Source organism: Dipteris shenzhenensis, chromosome 13 (genome assembly GCF_047967505.1).
Source record: "Dipteris shenzhenensis isolate YYH24624 ecotype China chromosome 13, Dip_SZ_1.0, whole genome shotgun sequence".
Taxonomy (NCBI): domain Eukaryota; kingdom Viridiplantae; phylum Streptophyta; class Polypodiopsida; order Gleicheniales; family Dipteridaceae; genus Dipteris; species Dipteris shenzhenensis.
In genome coordinates this window covers 18,483,314-18,499,946 of record NC_141608.1, presented here as the reverse complement: position 1 = coordinate 18,499,946, position 16,633 = coordinate 18,483,314, and the positions used below count along the sequence as shown (strand labels likewise).

The 16,633-nt window shown below is 44.8% G+C and overlaps 1 protein-coding gene across 2 annotated transcripts in view; it reads right to left on the bottom strand.

Annotated features, from left to right (window-relative positions):
- Positions 1 to 15,194, bottom strand: part of LOC147895118 (DNAJ heat shock N-terminal domain-containing protein) — an 88,046-nt gene extending 72,852 nt beyond the window's left edge. For both annotated transcript variants that reach the window (XM_087384260.1, XM_087384261.1), the window contains exons 1-2: positions 15,012 to 15,194; positions 5,126 to 5,195 (exon numbers count right to left, since the gene is read on the bottom strand). In XM_087384260.1, coding sequence (XP_087240386.1) covers positions 5,126 to 5,195; positions 15,012 to 15,129 — 188 coding nt within the window. In that variant the 5' untranslated portion in view covers positions 15,130 to 15,194. The remainder of the gene's footprint in view (positions 1 to 5,125; positions 5,196 to 15,011) is intronic.
- Positions 15,195 to 16,633: the final 1,439 nt, after the last annotated feature.

Below are 16,633 nucleotides of genomic sequence, written 5' to 3'. Positions count from 1 at the left end.
TCACTTAGTCAATAGGTTTAGTTAGTTTAACTAACTATAGTTAGTCTACAAATTGCAGATTATCTAGCCGACCTACGATTAAACTCACCTAGATTGTCCATTCAAGGCCTCTATGCATCTGGCTCTCCAAATATGCCATGCTGAAATACTCGCCAGTATCTCTCAAGAAGAATCCACAGAAGCATGCACGGGCCTAAAGTGTGAGAAGGGAAGATCACCAGAGAGCACGACCCAACTAAATGACATCGTATCGAGAGAGCCTAAGAAGAACCATGCATCTCATAAAAGACCTCAGGCCTCAAAAGAGAGAGCCAGGCCACCAAGCCCCAGGTCATACAGAAGGGGAAAGCAGTAAACATACTAAAAATCCTAGCAATCCCCTTCCATACAATCCTCATCTGTCTACAATCCCATTGGCAATGATGAATAGACTCCACGCAAGAACAACAACGAGGACAAGTGGGGTCTACCCCGAGCTTGGACCTCCACAAGTTCATTGCAATTCCTCCATGAATAGAAAGCCCAATCAGGAAAATTTCTACAAATTAGCAGAAATCTGAAAATTCTCCCAATGAGGAGCTCTGGAGGGCTTCTAGCCTCTATAGCTGAGCTGAAACCTCCTAGCATTACTAACTGTGTAACAAGAGAAGGGAATGCTCTTCCCTCAGTTCCTTGCACCAATCCACTCCTACTCTCCGGGGTCCCAATGTAAAAGCTTTATGGGGACTCCTCCATAGAGCCAAATCCTCCATGAGCTCAAAGACAGAAGAAGCCAGTCTGGGTCTAGATACCTTTTTGAATCTGATCCGTGCTCCACACAACCTCAGATCTTGAAAGGCTGAAAAGGAACTCATTTCTAAAACAGACTCTAGGGACCTAAATCCTATTTCCACCAGGTTTCATCAACAATAAACGTTTCTCCATCAAAGGGATTGGAAATCTTGTAGCTATGGACTGCTATCAACTTCATCTACATCAGAATTAAAAGTGCCTTTATTGTTCATCTTTGCAGGAGCTAGATGTCCTCTCATGTCTGATTGTTGCTGGCCATGCGCCTGCTGGTGCTATCTGGCAAATGCAGTTCTTTTTTTTTTTTGCAGGTTTTAAAGCTTGACAATATTAAATCAACGTTTGTGTTGCCTTAAATGATACAACACCTTCGCATTTATTATTGACGCAAGTACATGTTGCTTATGCTCTGCCCCAAAGAGATCAATGTTAGGGCTATTGCCAATCTGTGCTGCTGCAGATTGTCTTCCATGCAAATCCTCATTGACGATCCTTTTATCTGCTCTCTAGAAGCACCACCACATCAGCGCCACTTGCAGCATCCTTCGCTTCATGATGCTTTGTCTTTGTTTACAGATGCTTCGTTGCAATTGGTGGATGTCAGCTGCTCTACACCGACTTTTGCTATGTGTTGCAGCTTGAGCAGTTCGCCTCAAGATTTTGTTGCGATGCTACACTGATTTATGCTTTGGTACCCACATTGATAGATCCCTGCTGCAATGTTGTGAGATTACTTTGTAGATCCACAATGGTTGCCACTCTACTTCGGGTATCTTTTGTTTATTTGATTTATTTTTATTTTTTTGTCTTAGAAACATGGTGACAGAAAGAGAACAAGTGGTTGTCGGACACATTACACCCACAACTATAGGAATACTCACACTACGACTCCGATTTCCAACAAACCCCCCTTCAGAGCTAGGGTGAGTGGCTCCGGAAGACAAACATGATGGTGAGATCCTAACTGTACATCCCATGCAATCTCAGAGCCTAGGTATGAGCATGATTCAGAGGTTGAACTAAGCACTCTCATGGCTTAAGATTCAACATGATCAGAGGCTAATGTCTAAGCATGGATGCATGACAAGCTCATAGGTATAGGGAAATGCACCAACATCCTGAGACTCGGTCAGTTTTAATATGGAAAAACCATTAAACTACAACCAAAGCATCCACCTATCTCCCAATGGATATAGGAAGATAGTAGGCATCAAAAAAACACTCACTTTATTACACTCTTTTCTGGGGGCCTACCCAAGGCAAAGTATCTGACACACATACGACTCTAGAAAGCCCAATCATCATCTATCTCGTCGTGTAGAGATAGATTGGAAACAGCTGCAGTAAAAACCTCCTCCTCACGTCCAGTAGAGGGTCCAGCTTTGCCTTCATCTATCAGTCTCTTGTCCAACTAGGTTTGCATGCTCCTTCGATTGTTCTTTAGCCATCATCTTGAAGCATTTATTCTCAGTGTGTCCGAGAATGTTGCAGTAGGTACATTTTACAGGTACATTTTAGTGGCTTGCCTTTCATCCTTGATTTGTTCTTTAGTAGTATACGTTCTCAAGTTCTAGTGAAGCTCTAGTCTTCTCTGTAACATGACGGGCCTCATCAATAAGGAAGCCACCATATCATCATATCTCATATCAGGGCCCACCCTTAGTACTGCTAGCACCTCACAGTACTTGGAGATACCTTCAATATAGGAGAGCAAAATTGCCACTTGGTCATCTTCTCTAATCGTGGCTTTCGAGGCAGCCAATTGTTGAAGGATAGATCCTACATTGCTCAAGTGTCCACTCAATGACTATCCTTCCTTTGTCTTCAAATTAAAAAGTTTTTGTTTAACAAAAACTTTTGAATTAATGATCCTATTTCTAAAAAGATTTTCAAGCATAGTCCAAACTTCACTTGTTGTCTTGTCGAGATCCACATGGTGGATTAGGTTGTCAGCTAGGCCAATGATAGCCAAGGAATTCTCCTAGCGAACCATCTTTTTGTCGTCCAACTTCGGCCTCTTTTCTTTGCCATTTGCCACATTCTAGAGTCCTTCTCGCATGAGAAGAAGCCTGATTTTTGTTAGCCAAGTGGGAAAGTTTGTTCCTGAAATTTTCTCAATCAATGGAGGAAGTTTTAGTGCTTTCTTGAGAAATAACATTTGCCAAGGTATTAAGGCCCAAGTGGCATAAAAGAACAGTTCTCAAAGTGGCTGAAAAAATAAGTCCTTTGAAATGAAGAAAAAAGGACCATAAAGGTGTTTAAAAATCAATCAACTTCATGTTTGACTAGCCCAAAAAGAACTTTGTAAAGAGCTTAAGAGGGGCACAAATTAAACTGCCATGTGTCAGAAAAATAGGTCGTCTTAGAAACCTTATGAGAACTTTGGCAAAAGAAAACAAGGAAGTCGTTGGCTTCGGGGCTCAATAGGGAAGATGGACTTTGCCAGAAGATAGATGATGGAGACCAAGTCCTGACCTCCAAAAACAGATACCAAGGCCTTCTGATGAGGCTGAATCCGTGTCTGCAAGGAATCTGACAGGAGCATTTGTTAAACAGAATATGTTGTAAAAATAAAGGTCGCATCTTTATCACGCGAATGATCACGAAGAAGGCAGAATCGGCATGAGGAGTGGCACAACTCTGAGCAATAGCTCCAGCAACACAGTCAGCTCCATAAAAAGAATGGGGACAACTTTAGTCAGCACGCGCAGGTAACAGTAACGTGCAGGAGGTCAAGAGCAGACTGAGGCGAGCCAGCCAACGGCATCCTCAAAAATTCTATGTAAAGAAAGAAATGGAAGTGGGCTGCTGTTCAGGATATGTGATTCTTTGACAGGTAGAAGCAGCATGCTTATCCTAGAAGGTCAACAAAGAATACATGACGGGCAACTGAGGCAGATCATTGTAGAGGCTTAGGTTTTGTTGAGCAGCAACTTGGCGAGTAGAAGAATGTGGCCTGCATAGTCAGGGTGGTCTCCAACTTATGCGCAGGTCTTCAGCCTCAAAGAAGAAACGTGTGGACTAGCTGAGTGAAGGCTGCCAGTAGAGAAGCGTGTAGTCCAAAGTCGAATCCTCCACGTTCAGCAGAACACAATGAATTGTTACAATGGAACTGCCAACACTGGCTACACTGGATGCAACAAACTGAAAATGCGGCAACTTTTGCAAAATGATCAATGAAAGCCAATTAACCCTAGCATGAAGAGGTAAGGAGGTGTGAAAGTGAAGCCTCATGGTGGCTGCTCACAGAAACTAGGGCTTCAACGCCTTCCTATGTGGCACAAATGACACAATGTGCCCAATCAGAATGCACCAAACACATGCATATATGCCATATCAAAATTTAATCGGATGCCCTAGAGTGAGTGACATGGTAAGTACTTTCCATGTCTGGTGACACATGGCAAAGCCACATGAGTTAAACCGGAAGAGTGGTGCCATGTAGTATCCATCTCCTCCATCCATGATGGATGCATGTGGGGGTATGCCACATCATTTGGCCCATTAAATTCTAACCATTGTCCATGACATAACATCATCAGTGGCCTAACCTAGGACCTAAGGTCTAGCTACTCTTTTTGCCCTTTAATTATCCTAACCCTTACCCCAAGGGTGATTTAATGAGCTAGTTCCATAGTCCATCACTTACTTTTCCAACACGACCATCCTAGGGTCTTCTCTTGCAAATCAAAGGGGTTCAGCCATGGATATTCCATGTTTGACAACGTGCCCCTCAAACACTATAGATGCAAACAGCAAGCAAAGCTAATACAAGCGTGGGTCGCTAAGGCCTCTGAAACATGTCAACGATCTGCACCTGCTCAGTGGGACTATGGCACTGTTAGACACTATGTTGTGTGATAGGCTGGTGTCATGTGGCAGAGGGACGGGTCTCAAGTCTGCCATGGATACCCATGGCTTTGAAAGACCCTCGCTAGGGTCCTCCCCATGATCCTGATGTCTCTGGAGCATGTCTAAAATCTGTCTTTGTTTGCCACTATCCCACTCTGTGGGCCTCATCCGAGGACAACTTGAAGTAGCTTGACGTATCAAGGCTTCAAGGAGGACCTCGAGCAGGGCCTCATGCTGGTCTGGACATCTAGAGACCGGTCTCAGGCTTGCGTGCTCCACGGTGGTCACTAAGTGAGCTCTCCAGACTACCTGTGATCTCTAACACAAAAGAGCAGCATCCACAAATGTTCATGATTTACCAGGCTAGCTAACCACCTGCAGAAATCATGAAATCTGAAAGAAAAGGTAACAAGAAGATTCCAAGTCATACTAAAACTACAAAAAACATCAATCCCTTCAGCTAGCATTGGATGATCCTACTCACCTCAAAGAAGTCAGCTGTCTATATGCAGCTGTGATATCTTCAGTTGTGGAATTGGGTTTTGCTCCCAGCACTGCACACATCATACCATTTTCAATGACTTCATTAACATTGAAAGTTTCTCTTGTCTTTGTACAATATTTAAACCTTTAACCCCCTAATAAAGTGGAGCAGAATTTCATTCTGTCAAACATAATGTACATGTTCATATCTCCACACCAATTTCTGATCTCGAATTTTTTAGCTGCACAGAGACAAGTTTCTAAAGCAAACAATAGCAGAACCAGAAGAATGAAACAATTCAAGTTTAAAGGCATCTTACTGACCAGTCTTCATCTTTGAAGCCCTTGACAAAATAAATAGCATCATGTTTCAATTGAGCTGTTATAATATCACAGTGATGCACTAATTTAAGCCACTATATGAGGAGGAATCAGGGCTATAGGACTGAGTTAGGAGGAGGGGATGCTCTCACTGGGCTGTGTGTTTTGAGCCCATCTCGGGTTACTTTCGAAGCCCACAAAGGCCTGTTTCGACTGACAGAAGCCAGCTTTTAAAGGCGCATCAATGGACCTTGTTTGAGCCCGATCTAGGACTACCTAGGGCCTGTCCTGGAGCCAATTGATCCGGCATCAGTGGCTGGCATGTCCAGGCGGATCAACTAGCCTCCTGAATCAGCTAATCTATAGGAGAGGGCATAGATAGGCTCGCCAGCTGTACATAGAGAGTCATTCCTGACCATTTCGCCCACCCCCTGACCCTTCAATAGGTCATGAGGAGCGGCAATTCTTTATCAGTTTTCCAGTCCCTACATGAGGTTTTCAGTCCAGCATCTTGGACAATCTTTGTGGCAGCTACTTGTACCTTCAGCACATGCTTGAAGGTGCAATCATGAGTTTTCCAGTACCTACATGAGTTTTCCAGTCCCTACATGAGGTTTCCAGTCCTCCATGAGTTTTCCAGTCCCTACATGAGTGCAATCGTGAGTTTTCTAGTACCTACATGAGTTTTCCAGTCCCTACATGAGGTTTTCCGTCCAGCATCTTTGCCAAGTTCTGTCACAGCTACGTGAACTTCAGCACATGCTTGGTGGTGCAATCATTGAGGTTCATCTATGGAGAGAGTTTGAAGGCCACTTTCGCTTCAACATCCCTCTTCCAGCTAGCATTATACTGTTTGCTGATTATTCTCTGACATATGTTAGGAACGTTTCAGATAGGCTTCTATAGCCACTAGCTCATAACATAATTGACAACTGCCTGTACTCAGAGACACCTAGTGGTGCTGTTGCCTTCTCATACAGCCCTGCTAGTCATAACTAATACATAGAGGCTGCCGTCAAATATATGCAGGACAGAACTTCTTCAAATCCTCTCTTGTTTTCCAGAAGCATGTTAGAAATAGAGGCCTAATCACTTGAACCTCTCACGCACTGGATAGAACTCTCCTAACACTTGTAGATGCACACACAAACTTAAAACCTCACTCAGAGAATGTACAGCAGAGAGTAGAAAGACAGAAAGAAAGAAATTTTATTGAAAGCCTTCCAAAGACCTAAGGGTCTATGAGACTAAAAAGAAACTGATACAATGAGCTGAGGGTGGAGCCACTAAACGGGTATCAACACCCATGACAAATAGAAATGAAAACCAGTCCTGAACATAATGGCATCAGTATCTAGAAAGAGAACTCTTTGAGCTCTTGAAGTGGGAGCCAGCAGGGGTATCAACTCGGAGGGGGCCGTCGATGTGCGAAGCTCATGTGATGGCATGTAACCTGTGATAGGTCATTGGCGACTATCGACAGGTGTGGTATGTTGTGGTCTCCTGGCTCTAGCCCTGCGGCAGACAAGTACCACCGTCACTCCTGTCGGTCGGCCCCCCAGTCCGGTGATCATAGAGGGAAGGTCCCCTAACGCCAATGAGTCTGGCGTATCTACTCTAGCTTGGGTCCTCGAGGCCGCTGTCTCCAGGGGTCCTGCTGGTTGGTGCTGTCTGGCTGGAAAAACTCGATGATCGTACTCTAAGTGGGGTTTGGCTATGTGTCCTGATTAACCCTACATGCTCCCTAAGTCAGATAGCCTCATGGATGAAGGCCGCTAGGCAACTTTGGTCTAGGTAGGATAGGAAACTAAATAGGGATCCAAGACCATCTCTAAAAAGGCAGTAGTAGCAACCTTTGATCTCATAGTACACATGGCATCTAAATGCGAAGTGCTCCTCTGACCCAATCTCTCGAGAATCACATAAAGTGCAGATGTGGCCCTCTTTGGGTATGCCCTCTGCTCGACCACTCTCAATACGCAGGCGGTGTGACAAGACCCGAAACTACCCTATCAATATCCTCAAGGAGTGAGGGAGGTGAATCCGTGTATACCTTGGTGGGTCAACGAAAGCCCTCCGCTGAAATCCGTAGACAGTGATCTCTATAGAAGCCGAGCTTCATAAGAAAATCACGAGGTGCCAACCAAGTCTTGAATGTGTGTAACTACAAGAGATCCTCTCCGATGAACTGGTTCACCTTGTGGTAGTTGAGCAGGAAAAAGGGAGCCTCAACACTGTAGTGGAAGGAAGGCACCCCATCTATGTGGAGTCCCAGGCTCTCAAATCATCTGCATGTACGTGCATGCCAGCACCTCTTGTCACCAATGCCATGGAGGACAGGAGCAACAGGATCCATACTGTCACCTCTTCTGCTGCCAATGCCATGGAGGACAGGAGCAACAGGATCCATACTGTCTAATGCGGTAAAGATTTGATGACCTGAAATGCCACATCAAGCTGTAGTGGGAAATTTTGCTCACAAAAGAGCTGAACAGATCCAGCATCGGGGCAAAATAGCAATTGCAGACGATTGCAATGAGACCTTCTCAGACAACTCAAGACTCCACACACTCCATAAGCAAGCAAGAGGGCCCAAAGCCCTGCGAATCAGCCGAGTTGGTTTGTAGAAGACTCGATTGGGTCAGCCAGGTGTACAGACTGAAATTGCCCGACTTTTGAACCTGTTTGACCTACGATAATTGCCGATGGAGGTCAAAGCCTATAAATAGGCCCTGGCAGTATAGTTTACATGCTATTTCATTGCCCTACTGCCACACAATCATGTTCTGATCCATCGTGGCTGTTTCCAGCTTCATCACTGCAAAGCATCCCTGTCCATAAAGGACCATATGGCAAGTAACCTCAGAAGGATAGCAACCTTCTGAATACTGAGACCATAACCTGTCTCACTGCGCATCACATCCTGAGCTCTCATAACGGTATCAAACCTATGAAGCCAAGCTCGAGGGCATTGCTTCTGGCCATGGAGGCACTTACAAAGCAAACATATCAATGATTCCTGCCCATGTGCAATATGACCTGAGTCAATAACTGCAGAAACCACATCTATCCTGGCATAATTGGCCAATGGATCATACCGGGCATCATTAGCCAAGGTATCCTCCTCACCATGTATAGCCTCATCCTCATCTGCAAGAGGCACTCCGCATCCTGGGAGCAAACTGTAACTGTCCATAGAAGATGCATCAACAATCTCCATAGGAGTATAAACCTTTGGAATACTCGAGACATCTGACCGTCTCTGACCAAAATTAGGAAGTAATCGTGGCTGTCCCAACTTTATAACAAGCCGCCTTGGCTCTTGTGTCTGCCAAACCATCTAGTCAATTAGGTCCTGCCATGGCAAGTAGGACCTGGTTGACCACCACCACCCTGGAAGCAAGGTCACACACAGGGGCAAATTGCTGCGAAGGAAAGATTCCCACACCGACCTCGCAACCCAGAGAGAAACACCCCTCTGGATCCAAGTAAAACCAAAATTAATCTCCCCAAACTTGAGTGTCCTCGTCACTAATCCAAAAGTGATTGGATTCCAATCAATGTGTGCACCTACTGTATTACAAAACAAATCCAAGGCAGCCCTGAAGGATGTGAGGTTCGCTATAATGGCATCCCAAAAAACATATATATCATCAGCCAGCTCACTATCCAATAGCTCCTCATCCTATCTCAGGGGAAGTCTCAGCCCAGTAATCTTTGTTTGGGATCAAATCTGCTCATTGCTTCAAGCCACAAATAAACATAAGAAAGGGGCAATAGGGCATCCCTAGCAAACTGATCTAGATATCTGAAATCCGTCTCCCCTTTCCCCTCTAAGAATTAAGGAAACCCCTCTGATCCATGCATCTAAGGATCCAAAGTGTGCAAGGGTACCCTCCAAAAAACACCAATCTAGCTTGTCATAAGCCTCTTCAAAATCCAAGAGGAAAATGGCAAGGCATTGGCCAATATGCATAGCCAACTACGAAGCCTACCAAAAAGAGAATATATCATCTCAAACAATTCTGCCATGCACAAAGTCCATCTATGTATCATGAATAAGATCTAGAGGAATGGGCTGCAAATACAAACTAATAGCTTCGGCCAAAATGGGTACCCAACAAAGTGATGGGTCTCCATCGCGATATGAAATTTCTGCAACCTCCCTTTGGGATAAGATGAATGAGACCTTTTGTAAGTGAAGCAAGCACCATAACAGAGTCCCAAATGCCCTGAAGGGCTGAGGTAACACGGTCCCCAGTCATGTCCCAAAAAGCACACAAAAAAGGAAGGTGTCAGTCCATCTAGACCCAGGCATCTGCCCTTGTGAAGGGCAAAAAGTGCAGTCCTGAATTCTGGATTGGTGAAAGAAGGCATCAAGTGAAAAGGTCATATATGGATTCACCAATACTGGAATACTCTACCAAACTCTATGTCTAGCATCATCTTTGGCAAGTGAGTCAAGATCGAGGGGACATAAAAATCTGTAGCTATCCACATGATGGCATCAAAATCTATCTACAAAACCCCGTCAGAGTCGATAAGTTGAGAAACACTTTCTCTGCCATGTCTCAGGTCAGGAGTAGAAAAAAAGTATTTATTGACTTTTCCTCCCATTCGAATCCAGAAGGATTTCCCATGCATAAAAGGCATACTATGCTCTCTGATCTAGCAAATGTTAGAGTTAGGATGAACTCTTGTAGGGGCTGAAGGGATGGTGAAATGCAGTGGACATGTGGCCAACTCCCATGCAAACAACTATGTGGTGGTTTAGGGGTTGGCATGAAAAGCGCTTGGAAATTTTGAGGGTCATCTTATTTCCAGTCAGTTTGTGATCCTTCTAGCTCTTAGGAGAGTCTCAGGTGGTGTGCTTGGAGGAAGGTGGCCACGTGTCCAACTCTAACATCCCCCCTTGAATTGAGTTACGGGAAGGAAAAACACCTAAGAACATCACAACAAAAACCTGCTGAAATTTCAAAACAAACCAGAACTGACGGAACTCCAAGGACTCAAAAAGTATATTCTGCATCAACATTAATTATTGGGGACAGTGGTTCATGCTGAATCAATCCTGAAAAATGACCATCTTGTTCTGCGTCAATCAAGCAAGCCTCAGAACTGTTGGTGGCATCTCGTCCCTTGTTATTCTTGTTACCAAAATCTCTATTGTAACAATTCTTTTTGTGTGTCCTTCATGTCCACAGTATCCACAAATTATTGAGATCCTCTTACCACCATCTCTGCTCTTTCTCTTTTCTTTAGTGGGAAATGCGGGTTCTCCAGTACCTGTAGTGGCTTAACTCCACTCTTCTCAAGGCATCTGAATTATCTCTTCAGATAGTAACGAGTTCATTATACCTCGGTCTGAGATTGGTAAGCAATGTCAATTTGGCATCATCATCTACTCGAACAGAAAGTGCTTGAAGCTGCTTCACGATGTGACTGCCTCCGATTGTGGTGAGTTGCCAGGGCATTTCCTTCACCCATCTGGACTGCAAAGAGCTCCTGCTTCAACATTATTTTTGAATTTTTAACTCTCGATGCAAATAAAGCTTCTAGCATATTCCAATTCTCTGCAGTCTCTTTCTTTGAGTCCCACACCTGCATCTTCTCAAAGCCTTGGCTATTGGCAGGCTTCTTTTTCGAACTAGATACGACCCCCCACAATCCCTTTTCCATAAAGAGTTGACGAACAAATAGTTGCCATGAGGGGAAGTTTCTCCCATCAAATTTTACGATCGACGTGTCTGGCAGACTAGCCTCCCATGCAAATTACTAAGTGGTGGTTTAGGGGCTGGCATGAAAAGCCCTTGGATATTCTGGAGGTTGTCTTCTTTCCAATCGGTTTGTGATCCTTCTAGCTCCCATGAGAGTCTCAGGCGGTGCTTGGAGCAGGTGGCATATTATCACGGGGTTGTGACGCTGGCAGCGGCAGTTTCATGTCCTTAGGGGATTGCTGAAAATACTCTATACTTCCTGAGAAGTTACCTATAAATTTGATGACTTACAAGCACTAGACATTGTCGTGGAAGCTGCTCTGGTGTCCTTCGTCATTGTACTATTGCTTGTGTGACAGTATATGGTCCTATGTAGTGCCACATTGGTTGCTTTTGTAGGAGCCGATCTTTATATACCTCACTGCTGAGGCAACCTGCGAGGTGTCTCTTTACTTCGGCTTGTGAAGCCTTTGTGGCTCCTTAGTTCAGTGTAGATTTGTAAACCACCACAACAAGATGAGTAGTGGTTCTTAGGTGCTTTCAATAATATATCTCTGGCATTTCAAGTGAATTGGATCTCGGGTCCTGCACATCAAAGTGATATTTTATGTGAATCGGTTCTCAATTTCGAATACCAACAAAGGGAGGTCATCTATTCTGCTGCCACAAATCCTGCCGCTTCACTGGCGTGAAAGCCTTGGCTCTTCGGATCGATCACCAAAAAATCAGCATAGGATCCCTTGTAGCAAGGCCCTCCTGAATCCCTCCATTTGTAGGTCTTTCCTGCTCTTTCCTTTCTAGGGCTGCCTGCTGACGAAGCCCCATCTCTTGCCTGAGGATCTCATGCCTCCTGGTGTTAGCAATAGTATGATGAAAATCACTAACACCAGATAGGGCAGCTTCCACATTTGAAGGAGATGACACTCCAGCCTGCAAATGAGATACCCAAATCTGCAAAACATCCTCTGTGAGGCCTCCACATACTCTGGGCCATTGATCGAAAAAGAATCCTTCATCCTACTGCCCAACTCAGCATGCAAAGTGAGATCTTCCTGTCAGTGTAAAGGTAGAGAGAATGGTCAACCTGACACTCTGAATGTTGCGGTTACAACAGCGAATTGATGAATACTAACATAAAGTGGGCGTTGACTTGTGATGGGTGTGCTAATTACAGCACTTTGCAGCCTGCTTCTCAAGGTTCCAGCAAGCAATAATGGCAAACTATACAACCAGCAGATTCCTACATATTTGTAATGTAAAAGAAACCTGCAAGCCAAGCCTTTGCAGAGTGGTCCAACATCCTAGCTGAGAAGACCATAGAAAAGACTGGAGAGCACAAAAGTGGGTGCTCATAGAGAACGAAAACAGTCAGGTGCTCCAAGAGATGGTGAATCGAAGGGAGGCCCGTAGCCTTGGTTGGACAAAGTCCTCTTCAGAGAAGGCTACACTAAGCTGAAAGCCTACCTAACCCAGCAGTTTAGTTTAGAAATATATTGTGTATGAGACAGTGCAGGAATTCAATGGGCAGGCCAGTATACACATCCTTAGGGCTGGCCAGGGCCTTCGCAGTCTGCAAGGCTGAATGTTCTGCAACAAAAGAGAGCTTTATATAGAGCCTGGAATGCCAATGGATCTAGCCAACTGAACCCTAAAGCAGCAAACCAGATTAGGATTTGGTCAACCTAGTCTGTAGACCCCCGGGTCAGGGCCTATAGACCCCCCCAACAAGGCTCATTCTGGCTGGGATTTGCCTAGCACTATTTCCCACATTATATGCTTTGTATCTGCCTATATGCTGGCCATTATGCAGCTCTCCATGCCCCACCTCTGGGGCCATAACCTGGCTGCGATCCTGCCCTATGTCAGGGCCCATGGGATGGCCAACAGCATGGATGTCCGCCCTACAGGGTGGGTCCCAAGTGAAACGTAAGGACAACTGTTTGCTCCCCACATGGAAGCCTGTGTGCTGCCCATGTGGTAGCCTCTCTATCCCTCATCCTTGCCCCTACACTTATACAAGTGTCGCTCCCCCATCCTCGAATCATTTGGGTAGTTGACGCTTAATTCTGACACCCCCTCTCAACAAGCTGTTGTGAGGCATAGCCCACTAGTCTACCCCTGGGAAGAGCACTCAAGAACATGTCAAAGGCATCCACCATGTCTAGTCCAAACATTGATAGAACATCCTCCAGCATCTGCTCTCTGCTGGCGTGTTTTTGTCATCTAGAAACTGTTGCACATCGTCCACACTCCACCTAAGCTTCCACCTAAGCTGTACTGCGTAAATCATCCATGACGTCGATCCAAGTGATAGCAATCATCTAACAGATCCCTACATGGAAATTTCTTTCTTTTTTTTTTGCAAAGAAAGGAGCCTTCTATTAATGCTTGAAAAACTTTCATACAAAACAGCGGCCCCGAAGGTGCTGAGTATGGAAAAAACCGATAAAGGCTGAAAGAAAAAAAACAGCTTGTTCCAGAGAAACCTAGCTCAATGCCTAGGGGATCTCTGGTACAAGGGCTAATAGCCAGGTGGGGAGGACTATACAACCAGTGAATCCGGGGTGGAGTGAATGTGTAGAAAACCCATGCAGTCCAAGCCTTGCAGAAACGTGTGCACCTCGCAACAACAGTCGCCCTAGAGCCCGCGGTCCAATGCTCCCAGGTGGAGCGTAGGGTGTAAATGATATCCTGCCAGATGGCAAAAAAGGTAGCCGAGGGTGGAACCGGATGCTACCAGACTACAGCGAGCAACCCAAATGTTCCACACCATGACATTGGCTACTATCTCCCACACGCTATCCTCCGGAGGGGAATGGCATGGAAACTTCTTTAGTGCCTTGCTGCACTGAATTTAGTGCCCTGCTGCACTGAAATCTTTACCTTCTAAATTTAGTGCCTTGCTGGACTGAAAGACTTATTTGATCCTCTGCCCTTGCTGCTGTCCTGCACTGCTCTTCCTAGTGCCTTTGGTGCACTCTTAAGAGGCCCTTTGCAGTCTCCAAGGCTGACTGTCTGGATGAATGTTCTGGCTGGGGCGGAGACAACTTCTGCTTCTGTTATAGATAAGCTGACAGTGAAAGAGTTCATGGTTCTAGGTAAGAGCTGGTGGCAGGTTACCTCTTGCATCGATAAGGGGAGCCTGTTTTGAGTATGAGCAGGTAGCTACAATCTTCTGCTTGCAGGCTTATGTAAGGAATGGTGCTCCCTAAGTTATTATCTAGAGGCTGGTTTTTGAAGTTTGAGCTCGTTGATAGTGGTACATAGGGGAGACTTAAGTTTAAGACAAAACTTTGATACAACACAATTGTGGAAGATGACTTGCTGAGTGTGCCTGCACATGCAGGCTTCCAGAAGCAGAATCCATACGCACGTCCTTTGCTTCCAGGGACAGCTTGAACCTGAATATGTATAAAGATACACTTTCACTCCAAATTATGGCCTTGCGACTAAAAAGGTTCTGCAAATTTTGTAGGCAAGATAGGCTCACATTTATCCTACCCAGATACATTCTAGTGACTACTGGCATCAACCTCGTCATCAAGCAGCTCAATTGTCATGCTCCTGCTGCTCTAGCCTAATAAGCGGCCATCATAAGTACACTCATAGCACTAGTTATCGTTCTCCTTCCACTCTAAGCCATCTGTGTCAACTGTTGTGGCAGCGCCCTGCTCCTCAGAAACAAACTTGCTAATGAGGAAATTTCACAGAGAACGCTGCAAAAGCATATTACTGCCATCGAATTATTGCACTCGATTAGAATCCAGAATGTACACGGTGAGGATCGGCAGGGCAACCAATCCGCCAGGGACGGAAGGCGGAGAACAACACAGAGGAACACCCAAATACCTTCATAATGAGACTTTGGAACGAATTTAGGCACGAGCATACGATGCCAAAGCAAAAAAATGGCGATAGCTGCCGCAGAGAAAATAAGCTGGCCACGGGCAATGATGGGGAATCTCATCTCGACGATCAGAATGTGATGAGAGCTATGGCAGTAACATGACGACTAGCACGAGTGAGTGAGTCCTCACGGCGATGATTCCTTAAGGATTCCCAATGATTTCTATATGATTATGCCGAATTTCAATGATTCCTTTGACCTTTATTTCAGCCTCTAGTTGCTACCACGGTCTTAGTGCTCCCACATGGGGAGGTGTTTTTGTGTGTCCAAATGTTTAAGGCTGTTTACACACTTGCCCGCCCGTGGGCATGCCCAAGGCTCATGGACGGGCAAGATTGCACGTCCATAGCCTGCCCACAGTTCAGATGCATTTATGGCATCTTGGGCGCCCATAGTGTGTAAACACCCTAAGAGTGGGCTTTCATTCGTGGTATGTGATTTGGCAAGTACCTCTCCAAGAGGAACACATGTGCTAGGTCTGGAGTATGGCTGGCATATGCATGTGTCGCACGTGGCACCATTGTTTGTGAGACCTCTACAATGCTGGCGAGACAGCTTCAAGCTCTTCGTTCCCATACACAATGAGAGTTGCTCTATATGGTTGTTAGTGTGTCATTGAGCCCATTGTAGTACTTGCAAAAAAAAAAAAGGGTTTGACCTCTGATGAATCGTTTCGCTTGTCTACTACTTGAATAGTTCATTTGATTAAGGTTTAATTGACACAAGGATTTGGTCTTCTCATTTGATATCACATGTGATAGTATTTTCATTTTATGCGGTCTGGAATTCGTGCATCCTTAGTTGTGGTAACACGAAATACGTGCACTCTGAGACTAGTAAGGCTATTAGATTCCAATAGGTAGTGGCCCATATTCAAGTCCCGATGCACGCATGGTCAAACGGGTGGGTGAGTTCAAAAAACAAAAATGCACAACTTAACACCTTATAGTTTTTAGCCTAGAAGATCAAAACAAGCATGGGAATGAAACAAGTTATTTGGTCTACAAATTTGTTGTCAATAGTAGCTAGATTTGAGGTGAAGCTCGATGCTTTGTTTGGGCAAGCTTTATGTTTATTCTCTTCAATTTATCAAATGTTAATGTGAGCACCAAAAAAGTTGGTGCAAATGCTTGGAAAGCACAATTTAAGCTAATTTTAAAATTGTGAAAATTGGGATTCGGCATGGCTGGGAATGCTCTCTAAGAGATAGGGAATTCGAATATTTAGAGTTGATCATTGTAGGGTGATAGCAAAGGTGGTTGATCATTTCAAGGCGGTGGTGGAGAAGCTCGATATTTTTAACACTCTTTTAACACCTAGATTTGGTAACTAGTTGCGCAAATGATAATCTATTAGTAGAGTTTGATTATCTAAAGAGGGAGATTTGTGAAGGAGGTTACTATTGGAATATTGGGAAGATGGTAGCTGAGAACTGAAACATCTTAGAGACCTTATATGGTGTGAAAATGAAGCACTTTGCAATTGTAGATGGACGAGTTTGAGAATTGAGGAGCCTTTCTCAATTGGATGCAGGCGCTGTTGAAATAGCTACATGAGCTTGGGT